This window comes from Colius striatus, chromosome 13 (genome assembly GCF_028858725.1).
Source record: "Colius striatus isolate bColStr4 chromosome 13, bColStr4.1.hap1, whole genome shotgun sequence".
In the NCBI taxonomy this organism is placed as follows: domain Eukaryota; kingdom Metazoa; phylum Chordata; class Aves; order Coliiformes; family Coliidae; genus Colius; species Colius striatus.
In genome coordinates, this window is record NC_084771.1 from 8,575,985 (window position 1) to 8,590,901 (window position 14,917).

Consider the following 14,917-nt stretch of genomic DNA (forward strand, 5'->3'; position numbering starts at 1 on the left):
TGAGATACTGAAACAGAAGCTATTTACTCAGACATGTTTCTGCTTCAGAGGTTTTTTAAAACATCTTCTAAAAATGAAGGCTTTGAAGCAAGTGGAGTAATGGCTGCACCAGGCTGAAGCTTACGTGGACTTTATTGCTTTATTTTCAGTTGTTTGTGTTTTTCAAGATCTGTTAGTATTGAATTAGTCAAAGGCAAACAAAGCCACTTCTAAAATCATAGCTGAATGCCAGATGTTAAACACACCTCTTTGGTGTCAGCACAGCAGCCACACCAATGTAGGGGCTCACCAGGGCTTCTTCACGCCCTGACCTGCACCGCAGGGAGCTCTGCTGCCAAGCCCTGCCCCTGCACACTTTGCAGGAACCCTCTCAGTGCAAACTCTCGGCTACAATGTTTTTCTATCAAGTTTAGTCAACATGGGCCTGCAGCTGGGCTAGATACCCCATGCAAGGTGAAGAAATGCCTTATGGCAAAGCAAGCCTAGGTATTCCTCAAAATCACACCCACTGCTGTCACAGTAACATGGAGAATTAGACATAACTCAAAGTTAAGATAAAAAAAAGGACAAAACTGAACTAATAACTGATAAATACTGGTAAATATGCAGATACCAATGATTATAGCACTGGTGTAACTGAGATAAATGCTGATCTAACTTGGAGTCTTAGTGACTCCCTCTGAATTCCACGGAAGGCTGCTTGTCCCTGCCCACAACCTGTTCCTTGGGGAACCAGAAGGAAAAGACAGTTAATCACAGGGAAACATTTCTAACACATCACGAGCCTTTAAGTGCAAATTAAGCTTCAATAAACCAACTGACCGAGTCACACAAGGAAGCAGAGAAACACAGAAAGAAATGGTGATTCTTCTTCTGTATTTTATTGGGTAAATGATTTAAAAGGTAATAACAATAGTGTTAAAACTACTACAATATCTTTCCACAGCCATATCTCACAGACCCACAGATAACCTTCTATATGGTTTTTTTTTTTGTTGCTTTTTCCTCATTTTTCTCTTTTTAAGCCATACTTATATTAAAATGCCCATTTCAACAGTTTCTTCACACTAATAGCAATTAAATGTGGAAGGAAGGAGGATCTAGTTATAAAGGAAGGGGGTTCAGGTAATCTGTGATATTACTGTAATCAATCAAGTTACTAAGGAAGGAAGGAAGGAAAAGAGAGGCCTCAGGAGCTACACCAGGTAGCTCTCAGCCCACCGTGTGTCACCATTGCATTAAAGGTAACTCAAGCTGCTGGTGAACAATTGAAATTCAACGTATCTTTTTTTTTTCTTGTAACATATAAAACACTAAAATAACTTAGAAACTAGATCCAAATATCTTGAAAAGAATCAACTTTGATATACAAAAACAGTCATAAGTTGTTACAAAAGTTCCAAACCAAAGTTTGTTTATCTCAGTGCGTTTATGTACCAGCACAATTACTGGGTGCAGAGCAAAGAAAGAGGTTCTTCCTTTTTCTTCTTGAACAGTAATAAAAAACGAGGAAAACATATCTTTGTATATAAAGAATCATTGCTGGTCTTAAGAATAATTGTAACCAGAAACCCTTAAATCTTGAGAGAGGCACACTTTGGGTTTCTCTTTTTTTTTTTTTTTTGTGATTTTTTTTAAACCTTTTTATTTTCTTAAACATAAAAGGAAAGTCACCAGTTTATTCCAACGGAGGAGCCACCCAGGCCCCCCAGAGAAACGTAATTAACGTCACTAGCAAAAAATCAGTTAGAAACTGTACAAAAATAAAAAAGTTTAACACATTTAATCCTGCAGGGCTTTTGGGAGGACTGGAAGGCAGGCTTTAGGAGCAGCATTTGGGCATGGCTGGAGGCTTCTTTGGTTCGATCTAACAACACATTAAGAGATGTCACCTACTCCAGACAACAAGTTGAGAAACCTGCACGTTTGAAGACAAGTAGAGAGGTCCGTATACAAACAGCAGGGTGTGCAAAGGGGCTCGACTGCCTCCAGTTCATAGTGTATCATCTGAGGTCAGAACTCCAGTGTGTCCTCCCCCTGCTCTGCTCAGTGGTGGGGGGCAAGATGGTGAGAAGTCAGTGCTACGGCAGTCCGGGCAGAAGGAAGGCCACTTGAAGAGTGACTTAAGTTTAAGAGTTTCACATCAAGTCTACGGTTTTGTTTGTCTCCACCTCAGTTTACAGAACAGGGGGGTTTTTGGAACGTTAATTGAAAAGGAAAACCCCAACAATCTCTTTAATGGAATAAGGCAAACTGAGTAGTGCTCGTAAAGAACCAGCATCCCAACTTAAAAAACAGTGAAATAAGCTACTTGGTTGTACCTTAACTTCTGGTAAAGTACCCCAAATGAAACACAGAGTTAAACAATCTGTATCTAAAGCCAGCAATATATCTAAAAGGGTACTAAACATACCTATGAGGGAATGACAGTTAGAAAAGCAATTGTTGATGAGCTTTAAGCCAACAGACCTATTCTGTCCCAGTGCATGTCACAGTGAACTGCACGTCTGGTACAAAGCAACCCACGATTACACAGAAACAATCCGTAGCGTGTTCAGCACTTGCATGCTGAGGAGGTAGGTGCCCTAAAACACTAGATACACTGCTTGTTCCAGTCGTTTCAAGAAACCAGTATCATACAATCTGACTGACCACAGCCTCTGTAACAGCTTTTTAATCGGTGATACAAAACTGGTCCAGAAGGGTCTGGCATTGCCTCGTTTCGAAAGCACACCTTTACAGTTTGTATAACACCCTTTTCACTAGAGTTTGAAGCAACAGCTACTGAGAGATAGACAAAAAAAAATGCATTGTGCATTCTGCTGGATACAAAAAGGAGACAAAAACGATCCTTTTCTCCCCCAAGCCATGGTGGGAAGTATTGCTGACCTTGTCCTTGAAACCCTGCAGGATTGTTTATTCCTCGGTATATCATTATTACACTGGTAAGAAATTCTGTATAACATCTGCATATATCGAAGATCTGTTAAAAAATCTGATATGGTTTCTAGATCCGCATGACCAGTCACGTGACCTGCTTGAGGTTGATTAGCACCTTTCAATACATAGAGATTCTTAATATATAATAGATCTTTCTAAAAAACTTCTAACAATGAACTCATCCAGAGGCATGAGCGTGCTGTAACGAGATGACAGATAAACAATGGGGTGGGATGACTCTTTTTTTGCAGCAGAACAATTCAGTTTGTGCTCAGTTTCCCTATAAGGGCAAGGAAAAAAAAACCCAACAACCCAAAAACACAACTCTATCAGGTAGCCACTCGTTCATAATTTCCACTTGAAGACTAATTCCATTTCAAAGTGTTCCCCAAGTAGAAACAAGACAACAGTATCATCCAAAATAGCCTCTGTATAAACATCTATTCATTTTTGCAGCTTTTGGCTGGCATCTCTTGGCTCCTGAAATCTCAGGCCCTCTGCTTAGAAATTAAGGCATCACAACTGAAAATGTTAATATTTGGACATCAAATGCTGTGGATGAAGGAACACCAAAGACCTTCTACGAGAACCTCCGTAGAAACTAAGTCACAAAGGTAACCTTAAGTAAGGGATGAGCGTAGTTTCTCCACTCCTGCTTTGGAAACCCTTTTGAAACACTCTTCCAGTTAGCCTGATTGAATTCATTTTCTCTATTTGACTTGTACGTGTCTCTACGTTACACACATTTCTGATTCAAAATAGCTGCAATTGCTGCTTATCTTTCACTCACTTGTATTAGGAAGGTCTTTTCTGTAACAGATGGCATGTGTTGTCCTCTAGAACATGCACTGAACTGCGACAGGTACTGGGGGAGTTCTGCAGGCACGCGGGCGAGGAGCTCGCTCCTGCCACATCCTGGGCTCGCAAATGATCCACTCAACTCACACCTTTTCTCTAAATCCTAGTTTTAGAGCAGGAAAAAGCTCCAATCCGTTTTCTTTCTTCTACCGTGTGGAGGGGTATCACTACTATTACACAGTACTTAGAGCTCTCAAGTACTATTCCTGCCATGGATGAACACGTGTACAATTGTGGCGTTCTTGCCCTGTGCTCTTTCACAACAGTTTATGTTTTAAAAACAATAATGAACTCTATCTAGCTAGTCATGATTGGAGAAAACTCAACAAGTTCAAAAGCAGAAGAATGAACCAGGGGTTTTTCTTTTCCACAACAGGTTTGCTAGTTAAAAAACCCCCACAACATCTCACTTTAAAAAAAATCCCCAGGCAGCTGCTGCCAGAGCAGACTCTGCTCACAGAGCCTCAGAATGGCTGGCATATTTGCTATATTTCTTCTATGAGTTTTATATATAAGTATATAGTTATGTCATAGGCAAAGGCACTAAAATCTAAATCCATTTTCTTCCTAATAAGACATCTGCTACTCACCAACCTGTTTTGAAAAACAAACGTCATTCCTAAATTTGAGATCATGAGAAAGGCATCGTCTGCTCGTAACCATCCCAGCCTGGGCTGCCCTGTGCTCCCAGCAGAGGGGGAGACGGAGGCAGCCGGGTGCCTGCTGGGCTGTGTCGTGCCCTGTCAGTCAGAGCACTCGATTCTGAAAGCACTGCCACCTTAACATCACCTCTTGTACACAGAATTGCTTCTCTTCATCCCAAACAAGCATTTTGTACGTCAGCTTCGACATTTTGGCTGTACGCGCTGGATCTGAAGATCATGTATGTAGCTACATGAAATCTTCACTGTGGGGGTGAGATATTTGTACACAACACGATCAGCAAGGTTATGAAAACGCAGTTCATTGTCTAACAGAATACCTGAATGTGATATGTTCCATTCCCTGTCACACCTATCCACGCAAAAGCCTTTTCGCTCGGCAAAGCATCCCTAACTGTAACCCTTACACTCTTCCTTCCATCCACAGTCACAGAAAGCCTTGATTGATAGAATTCAATGGTAACGAAGTAGAAATTGACAATTTCATAAAAAACCCAAGGGCTGTAGATGCTGCAAAAAAATCTGCAGTGACTCAATAATAAAAAAGGATGGGATCTTGGTAGCAATGCAGTTTTCCCTCCCGTTGCCATGAGGAGCTTCACCACCCAAGGAGCTTCAACATGGCAACGGAAACTATCATCATAAAATGGTACAGTAATAGAGATAGCTAGACCAGGAAGGGGCAGGGTCTCCTGGGAAGAGGTCTGCAGAGAGGTCCAGTGACTGGTCATGCGGCTCAGTGTCAGGAATAATGGTTGTATGGTGGAAGGGGGTGCCCAATACCATTTTGGAAGTGATGATGCTGACGATGGGCAAGGTACTCTGTGTAGCTCATCGTCATCTTCTCACTACGGTACCTACAAAAGAGCAAAGCAGCAAACTGAGGAGCTGTTAGCAGGGAGCTGTACACAGCACTAAAAATACTGCAGGGGTGGTGCTGAGTGGTACCAGCTCTGTACTTCTGACGTCAGGAACCAGACTCGCTTCAGTTGCACAGGGGCAGGGAGGGAACTGCCACGGGTGTCGGGGTCGTTGTTGGCACACGTGACAAATCACAACATAAGGGCTTATGGAACACATTTTAAGCAAACAGAACTGTTAAACATTGTTGCCTACTATGCCTGAAGTACAGGGAATAGAAACTCATCATGAGTCATCAACAGTGTCCAGTATCTTCAGCCAATTCTCTACACAAAGCTTAGGAGAAAAACTGTACACAAGCACTGCAGATTTTTGGTCTGCTGTTAACTCAATCAGTATCAATTGCCTGCCAAATTCTGCATTTGAAGTAATCCCAGCTACAATGGAGCTACATTCTTTTGAGACTAGCATCTTGAGTTGGAAGAGGCTCAACAGGACTGTTGGATCATCCTCCTCACAGGAATACCTAAAACTAAACCATGTGACTAGGAGCATCATCCAGATGACTTGAACTCTGACAGGTTTGGTGCCATCGGCATTTCCCTGAGAAGCCTGTCCTGGTGACCAACCACCCTCTCAGCAAAGAACCTTCTCCTAATGTCCAACCTCAGCTTCCCATGACGCAACTTCATTCAGTTTCTTTGTGTCCTGTTGCTGGTCACCAGAGAGAGAAATCAGCACCTCCCCCTCTGCTGCCTCCCTCAAGGAAGCTGTACTGCGATGAGATCACCCCTCAGCCTTCCCTTCTCCAAGCTCAACGAGCCAAGTGACCTCAGCTGCTCCTCATAAGTCTCACCCTTGAGGCCTTTCACCATCTTGGCTGCCCTCCTCAGGACATGGTTGGCCCTTTTGAGTGCCAGGGCATGCTGTTGACTCATACCCAACTTGCCATAAACCCAACCCCTCAGATCTCTTTCCACAGGGTACTCTCCAGCCTCTCATCCCCCAGTCTCTCTGTTTTAGAACTATTGTTGTGACATACGAGTCCCTAAAAGTTGATAAAAGGCAGGAAGGACAACAGCTGTGAACTAAGGATTCTAACTTTGTTATTTGCATTACTAGTCTGTCAAGTGTGGCCTGCCTGAAGAGGATCAGAACCCAATACCTCCTTATGATGTAAGAGTTTAACATTTCTTATTCCTCTAAGCATGGAATAGATAACAACGGAGTTCAGCAGCTATTCTCTAGTTCTAGCTGTAGTTTTAGAGGTGCTCTCATAGACACTTCCTCCCCCACAGAGATAAAATATTATGGGTGGAATATCTCTTGCTAATTCTAAACTCTTTTGGCTCCCAGGCACTACGAAGCCCTCATGAACACATCTTACTGAGTCAGCAAAATCAAACCCCACTGGTGTGTGAGAGGGACAGAGCATGAAATCAAATACTGAATCCCCCTCCCACGAATGCCCTAACAGAGCTTACCCACCACACTGCCTGTCAGATCAGTCTGCACTCCTAACACCAGTTAGGGGAAGGGAAACATACTCCATGGGAGAGAAAAAGGACCCAAAGCTTTCTTTGGGAACTGAGCACATTGCCAGCACAGAGGGGCCTCTAGGACGTTGCAGCAGCCCCAGAGTGCTCAGTATCTGTTGGTAGTGGTGAGGGATTCCTGTTAACTGCAGCCCTGAAAGTCCCCACCAGCCAAGGAACTAACTGTAAAAAGCATGAGCAATACAGTGTTAACATTCTTCAGAGCTGTGAAACAAAGCAAGCAGGTACCCTGGTATGTATGTAGCCTGATATTTAACAACAGTTTTTTCTTTCTTCCTTAGTGCCACCACTAATCCCTGCCCAAGGCACAGATACTCTCCAAGGTCAGTACTGCTATTGTGAGAAGAAAGAAATCATTAATAATATATACAGGAAAGCTTACTGTTCACATCTGAAACAGGCACTTACCAGGGATGAACACCACAGTATTACAAAACCAGGACTTATCTGTAGTATCCCCTGCTGCATACCTGGTTAGCTTTATTGTTTTCCTGAATTCATTGGTAATTGGAGCTTTGTAGCCTCCTTTCCTCAATAAGGAATCTATGGTTTGAATGTGGTCCCAACCTGTTAAATTTTAGAGTAAAAATGAGTGAGAAATACAGCAACAAGAACAGAGGCTGCAAAAATAAGAGTACAGTAGGTAGTGTTACTGATAATGAAAGTGCTCTGCTGAAGGTCTGTCTGAAACATCGCTCATTCTTCCCTACTTAAGGACAGCTGAGGAAAGTCTGACATGCAGGATTTCCTTACACACACAGTCCACTCTACACACAGCACAGAATTCTGTCTTGTAGTTGAAATATTTTAAAAGTGGACCCACTAGATCCAGGTGCCCTTGACTGGGGGCGAGCTACACAATGAAACTTTCCTGAAGCACTCAGGTGTGATCATGTGCCACAATCACTTTACACCTCAGCAATGGCTGTGGCAGTACAAAAAATTGCTGTATAAGACAATCTACAGGAATTATAAGTTGACCATGTGCAGAGAACCTCAGAGTTTAGACTTCTTCATAAATAGCCCAAGTTCACAGTGATACATGGCATTTCAGAACTGATGTGTTATATCACATGGCTTAAAAATACAGATTGGTGACTGTTCTCAAGAACATCTCCAGGCCATTCAGACTCCTATTTATTCATTTTAAAAGCCTAACATTTTAACTAACATCTTGGACCTGTTATTTCCAAAAGATGCAATTGGATTAATCACACTGCTACATTAAAGAAAAAGCTAGTTTTGGGTACATAAAAGTACAGCTGTGTAGTCTGGGGAACTGGGAAGAGTCAGATTGCAAGGCCTGGCCCACTAAAGCTATTTAAACACACACCCCTTACCCCTCCAATTCCTGCATTCCAAAAAGCTTGGGAAGCCTCTAAACTTCTAAAAGACTATTTTGGAAACAAAGTGATCAATGAAAGATGAGCCTCAGTAAAGGTTTCATCCTCTGGGTTAGTAGAGCAACTCAAATATAAAAACGGGGGGGAGAAGACCCATCAACATCAATGCCAAGTGGAAAAGACTGAGACACTGTCAAGCTTGGAAGGAAAAACCACAGTGAGTAAGTCACAGTCAGCTGCTCAGTCCAAAACAGTTCTAGTCAATAACATCTACTGTAGTTTTTGAGTTCACAAACTGGAGTCTGTGCCACTACTGAAGGGACTTCAACATTGTTTTGGACTTTGGTATTGAAAGTAACTCCAGTCATCCAAAGCCCCAGGGAGCCAGTGGCTAGAGAAGGAATTGAGTACTAACAGAAAGTACTTCATTGAAAAAAGGAAAAACCCTTCATCGTTGCAAGTTTAGGAATGAATTGGCTGTGGAGACAATGGACCAGACGTCCCACCACTTCCCAGAGCTTTTGCACGTCACTAATATTGCAGCACAGCAACTCTGGGAAAGTTGGCAGCTTTACCAAGCGTGAAGCTGGTTGGCAGCACTGCAGCACCCCTCTGCATTTCACTTTCCTGCAGCTACACTGGATTTGTGACTTGTCCAAAAACCAGCTACAGGTTGTGGGATCCCTAAGGGGACGGACACGGGCGTGTAATCGGCATTTTATATAAGAGTCTTCTTACAATTAGGTATTGCTCCATCATCTGACAGCAGTGCAAGGTCAAATATTGCATTTTAGATTTCTATGCATGTTTAAATTCTTCACCAGACCATATGAAATAAAGTGCAACAATGACCTTGCTCCTTTGCAACCTCCGGTAAGTAGGTGGCGGTACGTTTTGATCCTTTTTCATTGATGAATTCTATTCTAATGCCATGTACACCCACCTGCAAGAAATGGGCAGCTTTATTAGTACATGAAAAGAAAAAAAAAGAGATCAATTTCTAACATGATAGAACCCAAAATGTGACTCTTTCAGTGGTCGATACCGTTTTGCAAAGTTTCAATAAGTGGTACTGAAGTGAAGGAAATCTTTTGGGAAGGGGCTCATCTTATCAACACCAATGCTCTCCTCAGCTCCTCACCACAGAGCTTCCTTTCTGGTCTGAAGGGAAGGAAAGCCAGCTGAGCTACATGACATTCTGCCTTGGGGTTTACTGCATCCAACACTGGCAGCAATCTTCAGCCAGTCACCAGATCCAGTCTGTAGGCACCAAACAGCTGGCAAATCTAATCACGCTTTGGGTAAGAGCATTCATTTTGTTCCAGCTGAACAATGAAAGGTTTGGCACACTATGGACTCGAGTCTGGAGCCTTCAAGATTTCTGCTCATGTATGACGAGGAAAAGGAGAATATTCCAAAGCATTCAGCTACAAACTCCTATTTCCACCTACTCTGTGACAAAAGGCCAGTATAAACCCCAAAATTAGATGTCTGACTCCTTGGTATTACAGATGAACCTCCAAAAAGATTAGAAAACCCGACAGAATGAGGCTAAGCACTTTTCAGGGCACTGTTTAGGCACCCCTGTTTGCAAGGGACAGTAATTCCTTTGAGAGTACCTGCACTCGGGTCAGGCATGCCAGAAAACACATTCCATTGCCAGTAAGTTTTCAGTTGCTTTTGGGTTCTGTGCGTAAACACAAAGCATTAGTAGACAGACATTTTTATTTTCATGCCCACATAACTAAGATGTTATTTCTCTTTAAATCCAAAGTTGCCAACGTTGTAGGTGGAAAGGAACAGTTTCTGTTCCAAAGGGTGTCATGTTACTGGGTATGGCACTTCTCCTTGGGCACAAAAGCAAGCAAAAAAATGCTGTCACAGTGCTTCCAGTGACAACCTATTGTACTGTAACTGCACAGCAGCCAGAAACCAAATGAGGAACATTCACAAAGCTCCACCACTTGTTCAATTTACATTGTATTAAGACTATTAAAAAAATACTTCTATACAATATAAGCACAGGAAAGGAGGAGAAAGAGATTCTCTTGTGGCTCACCACAGCCTCAACCATTTTTCCCCATGAATTTAACATTTCTTTAAGAGAAAAAAAAGACTTTGAGACTAACAAATTTAATTCATTGTGAATTTTCATGCGGTATTTTGTTACCAAACACTCCTAAACCCAACTTTCATCACATGGATGTATTAGCACTACACAGATCAGATCTGGATTCTCAGATGATGCAACTAGGAACCCAAAGGGCCTGAAAGTAAAATGAAACAGTGTTAGGAGCTGAAATGAGCCAAGTTTATTCCAAGAACTGAGGAAGTTTTTGCAGCTGGTGATTTTCTATCTGTCAATATTCAATTGCCTCAGCACTAAGATCAGACACTTTCAGCTGTTGCACACCTTCAGATGTTCTAAGTTGCACACAACTGTTTTTCATACCGTCAGTCAGGCAGCATCCCTGAGAACTAGCCAGAAGCACTAGTGAGGTACCAGGTATGATGCAACATTCAGGCAGTGGGTAACTGCATGGAACTGGATGCTTCCCATTGACTTTTTTAATGGACTTCCAGGCCTATGTCTGTCTCTAGAGCAAAATGAGTGAGGCAACACAACTGTACCCACACCTCCTGTGGCTGGGAACATTTCCTGGTGTTCCGTGACGCACAAGTTCCAACTGCAGAGCATTTCATTGCTGGGCTCCAGTTAATCAAAACCAGAGCTGGAAGCCACACACATGCAAAGTAAGAATGTTCCACACTGAGCCTGGTGTGGGCACAGCAGGGAATTAGCTGTGACTTCCTCAAGGGACCGGTGTCTCTAAGATGGCAGGTGAGGGGTGTGTGTGCAGGGAAGGCATCCCTGGGCTCTAACTGCCTTACCTCAGCCCAGAGCTTTACACAAAGCCTATGGCATGCTACAACAGACAAGTTATTGTAGAGTAGCAACATCTGTCAGTTCAGAAAAACCAACCAAACCAGCAAATGGAGTTCAAGTTTTTTTGGGGAAGCAACTACACACAGATGTCCTGAGCTGCAAAAGGACCCCACAGCTGATGGATCAGCCTCCCAGACTGATGGGAATCCATTTACACTGTTGCTACTGGGAGAGGAAAGTGAGATAAAGAGAGACTTGGAAAAGCAACAAGCCAAACTCCTCCAAGAAGATTATTTCTGTAGGGTTTTAGAGCATGAAGTACTGTATCCCATGTGCCCAATGCTGGTGGATTTAAACTATTGGGCCCACTGTGTGAGTGGCCAGAGGCTACTGAAAACTAGGTCCAGGGACAACATGAATTAACACAGACTTTTCACTGAACCTAATGAGTTTATCAAACTACAGGTTTTATTTTACATCTGAGGTGATCTCACCAGCAGTTCAGACCTTGTTGTGTATTTACACACTTTCAGATTCATTTATACACATCCCTTTTTAAACGAATCCCTTATTTACATACACCTGGGGGATGAAGGGAAGCATGCACACACCTTGTTTATTGTTTTGCCAAGTGCTTCTGGCACTTGCTAGGTTACTGCCCAGGGTTCCTCCTTCTCTGTATCTGTCTCAGTTGAGCCAAGAAAACATTGTTTCGAAACCCACCTTGAAATTGGAGTTCAAGCATCTCTCACATTTGACTGTTCTGACACAGTTTACAGATCTGTTCCTTTTGTACTGACTCTTCAGCCACACCAAGAGGAAGAAATAACATTATTCAGCATCTAAGACATCAAGCCTTGTTGCAACTTAAGCTTCTAGTCCACCATGCAGGAACTCATCATCAAATAATCACTCTGTTCAGTTTTATCTGTCTGAAATCTCAGACATCTGCTGCCTCCTGGCTCTGCCACTCACCTACACGTGAGGGCTGCTCTGGGTTATGGCTGCTCCTTCCACTGACTTTGGGTCTGGCAGCTCAGGCTTTGAACAGCAGGGAGCTATAAAGATATTCAAACAAAGCAGCTGACCTGGAACTTGTACAGTATTCCTGAGGATAGCACAGAGGGAGCTTCCCCCATGGTCACCTGCTGAGTGCTGTGGAAATGGCTGCATACAAACTTGTCTGGAAATGGAACGCTTCAGGTCAAGCAACTATTACCAGTCAGTAGAAGCTGACCCCACTTTTTATTAGCTGAACTGTACAGCTTTTTAGCCCCACTTTGTAGCAAAACCACCAGCTTCTGTCTGATCATCTTTAGCAGGGCTTAAATATTAATTACATTCTGATTTAACAATAGAAACAAAAAGACTCCTCAGGGGATATGCTCAAAACTTCATGACAAGCATTCTTTTTTAATGAACCACTTATTTACATACATGGAATCGCTGAATATCATCCAAAGGGAATAAAATACTGAAATCAAGACTCTTTCTTCTCTTTTCTAAGGAACAGAAGCTGCAGGACTTGCTGGTGCTGCTGCACTTGCAGGAAGGAAAGAATTTCCACTAGTCCTTCAATGTACTGACTTTGTCAACAATGAAAACCACCTCTCAGTCCACAGTATTGGCTACAGCTATTTAAGCTAATATTTAAACAAGTGCACACAGGCAAAAGGCCTTTTGTATCCACATAGCAAGTGTGTGCAATTCTGCAGGTTTGACTTCACTTTCAACAGCAACTTGAGGGCAAAGATCTGTTTTCAAGGTATTTTAAGGAAAAGCCACTGGTCAATTCTAGTTACTTATTACCCTGCTGGAATCACAATAATGTTTTCCTAAAGTTTCTCCTGATAACTGTGTCCAACTATAATATGTTTTGATGTTTTAATTAAAAATGAATGGGGAGAGGGCCTGAATTAGCCAGATGAGCTTTACCTTCTAGCAAAAACCTTCAGACATTCTTCATTAAATTAATGAGAAAATAAATGTAAAGGCTTTAATTTGCTCTAACATGAACCAGAGAGGGAATGAGCACAGGCACTTTGCTTCTCTGTATTTCTAGGAAAAAAGCAGCATGCAAGGGGATACATGAAATCATTTGCCCTTGTACCTTGCAGCCATACCCCTTCCAGGAGGCAGAGCCTGTAGCACCAAAGATGGGACTTGCAAGACCTACAACATGATCATACCTCACACATGCCATTTCTGGGATCTGAATCAACTCACAGGACCTCCTGAGTGTACACTTACTAGCCCAAATTGCAGACTTAAAAGTTTTACAAATTGAAAAGATGCTCTTTCTAAAGGACCCAAAGCCATCATATTTCACAGCAATCCATTCAAACACTTCTACTTTCCTTCCTTTGGGGTGCTTCTAACTACACACACAGTTCCCAGTGCAACATGAGATGCAAGTTATCTGCATGAACAATCAGCAGCAAAACTGGAGGTGTCCTGAGGCAGGAATTCCAATTTGTGCGGGAAAGAAAAGACTTCATAGAAGGGCAGATCAGAAAGATGAGCTCAGGAAGAATGGAAAGATGGGAAGGAATGACAACTATCCATAGCAAATGTGCTGAAAAAGAATTGATCTTTATGGCTTGTCTCCTGGGTAGTCCTTTCATATCTGATCTTCAATAAAAGAGAGCAGTACTATCAAAAAAAGAAGCATATCATAAGAGTTTCTCATGTGAGCCATTTCTTTGAGGCAAAATGATTGAGAAACTCACCTCAGCTGCAACTGGACCACAGCAATATTTCATGGGTCCTGTCCAGCAGAAATGAAGAAACAGCTCATACAATCCCACTGGTCATTTCAAAGCCCTACATTTGCTCAACTACTACAGTGCACTGCAGCTGAGAGTCACATGTAAGCAGGAATCACATTGTAGGAAGCATCCTGTGAACTCTGGCACTCAAGTGGACCTTTAAAGGTTTGTACTTTCTCCAAGTTACCTTTGTGAAAGGTGAAAATGGCAGCAATTTGAAGAATCCTATGGGAGCTAATGGCAGTCAGCTCACTCCTGTCTCCTCTTTACTTGAAGTTGCTGCTGCAGAAGGAGCTCACATTGCTTGTTGTAACTGAAATAGTTATGTATTTCATTTAGGAAGATAATTCATTCATCAGAGGAAAGAAGATCTATCCCTCTGCTCTGGGATGCTGGAGATGCCCCCGAGCTGTGCCTTCAAATGATCTCTCCTCTGAGCCCCCACAGCACTGTCACTTGTCCCAATCAGCAATTTTGAAATACTGTGACCTCTGTCAGCAGATTCCTGAAATAGCTCCCACGAGATCATCAGTGCCTACAGAAGTAAGGTCTCTGAACCAGGCTGATGTTTTTCAGGATGATTTTATCATTATCTGAGATGATAATCAGAATCTCACCCTACGTCACACTCCAGACATCCTGAAATGCCTTTTGGCCATTCACATTGCATAACTGCAGCTCCCTTAAAAGAAACGTGGGTGACATAAGCTGCTGCACTGACAGGGGCACAAACAGCACTGAATCATTCTTTTAAGCACTAACATTTACAACATTTTCTCTCTCATATTTATCCACAATCCCCTCCCCTCCCTGCTCCTTTGGAATGGATCAGCCACAACTATAGAGGATACAATCCTTGAGGAGCACATTTAACTTACGGGGAAAAATCCCCAAACCACAAATCATGGAACCTGCTTTGTGACCATTTCTTAGAGTACAAAGGAATTTGCTTGAGGTTCTAAAAAGCTATCATTAAAACCTTCAATGAAATAGGAGAGAGCAACCCAGCAAATGAGTAACACAAGGAATGTTGTATTCTTGA

The 14,917-nt window shown here is 42.5% G+C and overlaps 1 protein-coding gene across 1 annotated transcript in view; it reads right to left on the minus strand.

Moving 5' to 3' along the window:
- Positions 1 to 869: 869 nt before the first annotated feature.
- The window catches only part of AMMECR1 (AMMECR nuclear protein 1), a 72,982-nt gene continuing 58,934 nt past the window's right edge, over positions 870 to 14,917 (minus strand). The window contains exons 5-7 of the mRNA XM_062006998.1: positions 9,073 to 9,163; positions 7,348 to 7,444; positions 870 to 5,317 (exon numbers count right to left, since the gene is read on the minus strand). Of these exons, the coding sequence (XP_061862982.1) occupies positions 5,203 to 5,317; positions 7,348 to 7,444; positions 9,073 to 9,163 (303 nt within the window). The 3' untranslated portion in view covers positions 870 to 5,202. The remainder of the gene's footprint in view (positions 5,318 to 7,347; positions 7,445 to 9,072; positions 9,164 to 14,917) is intronic.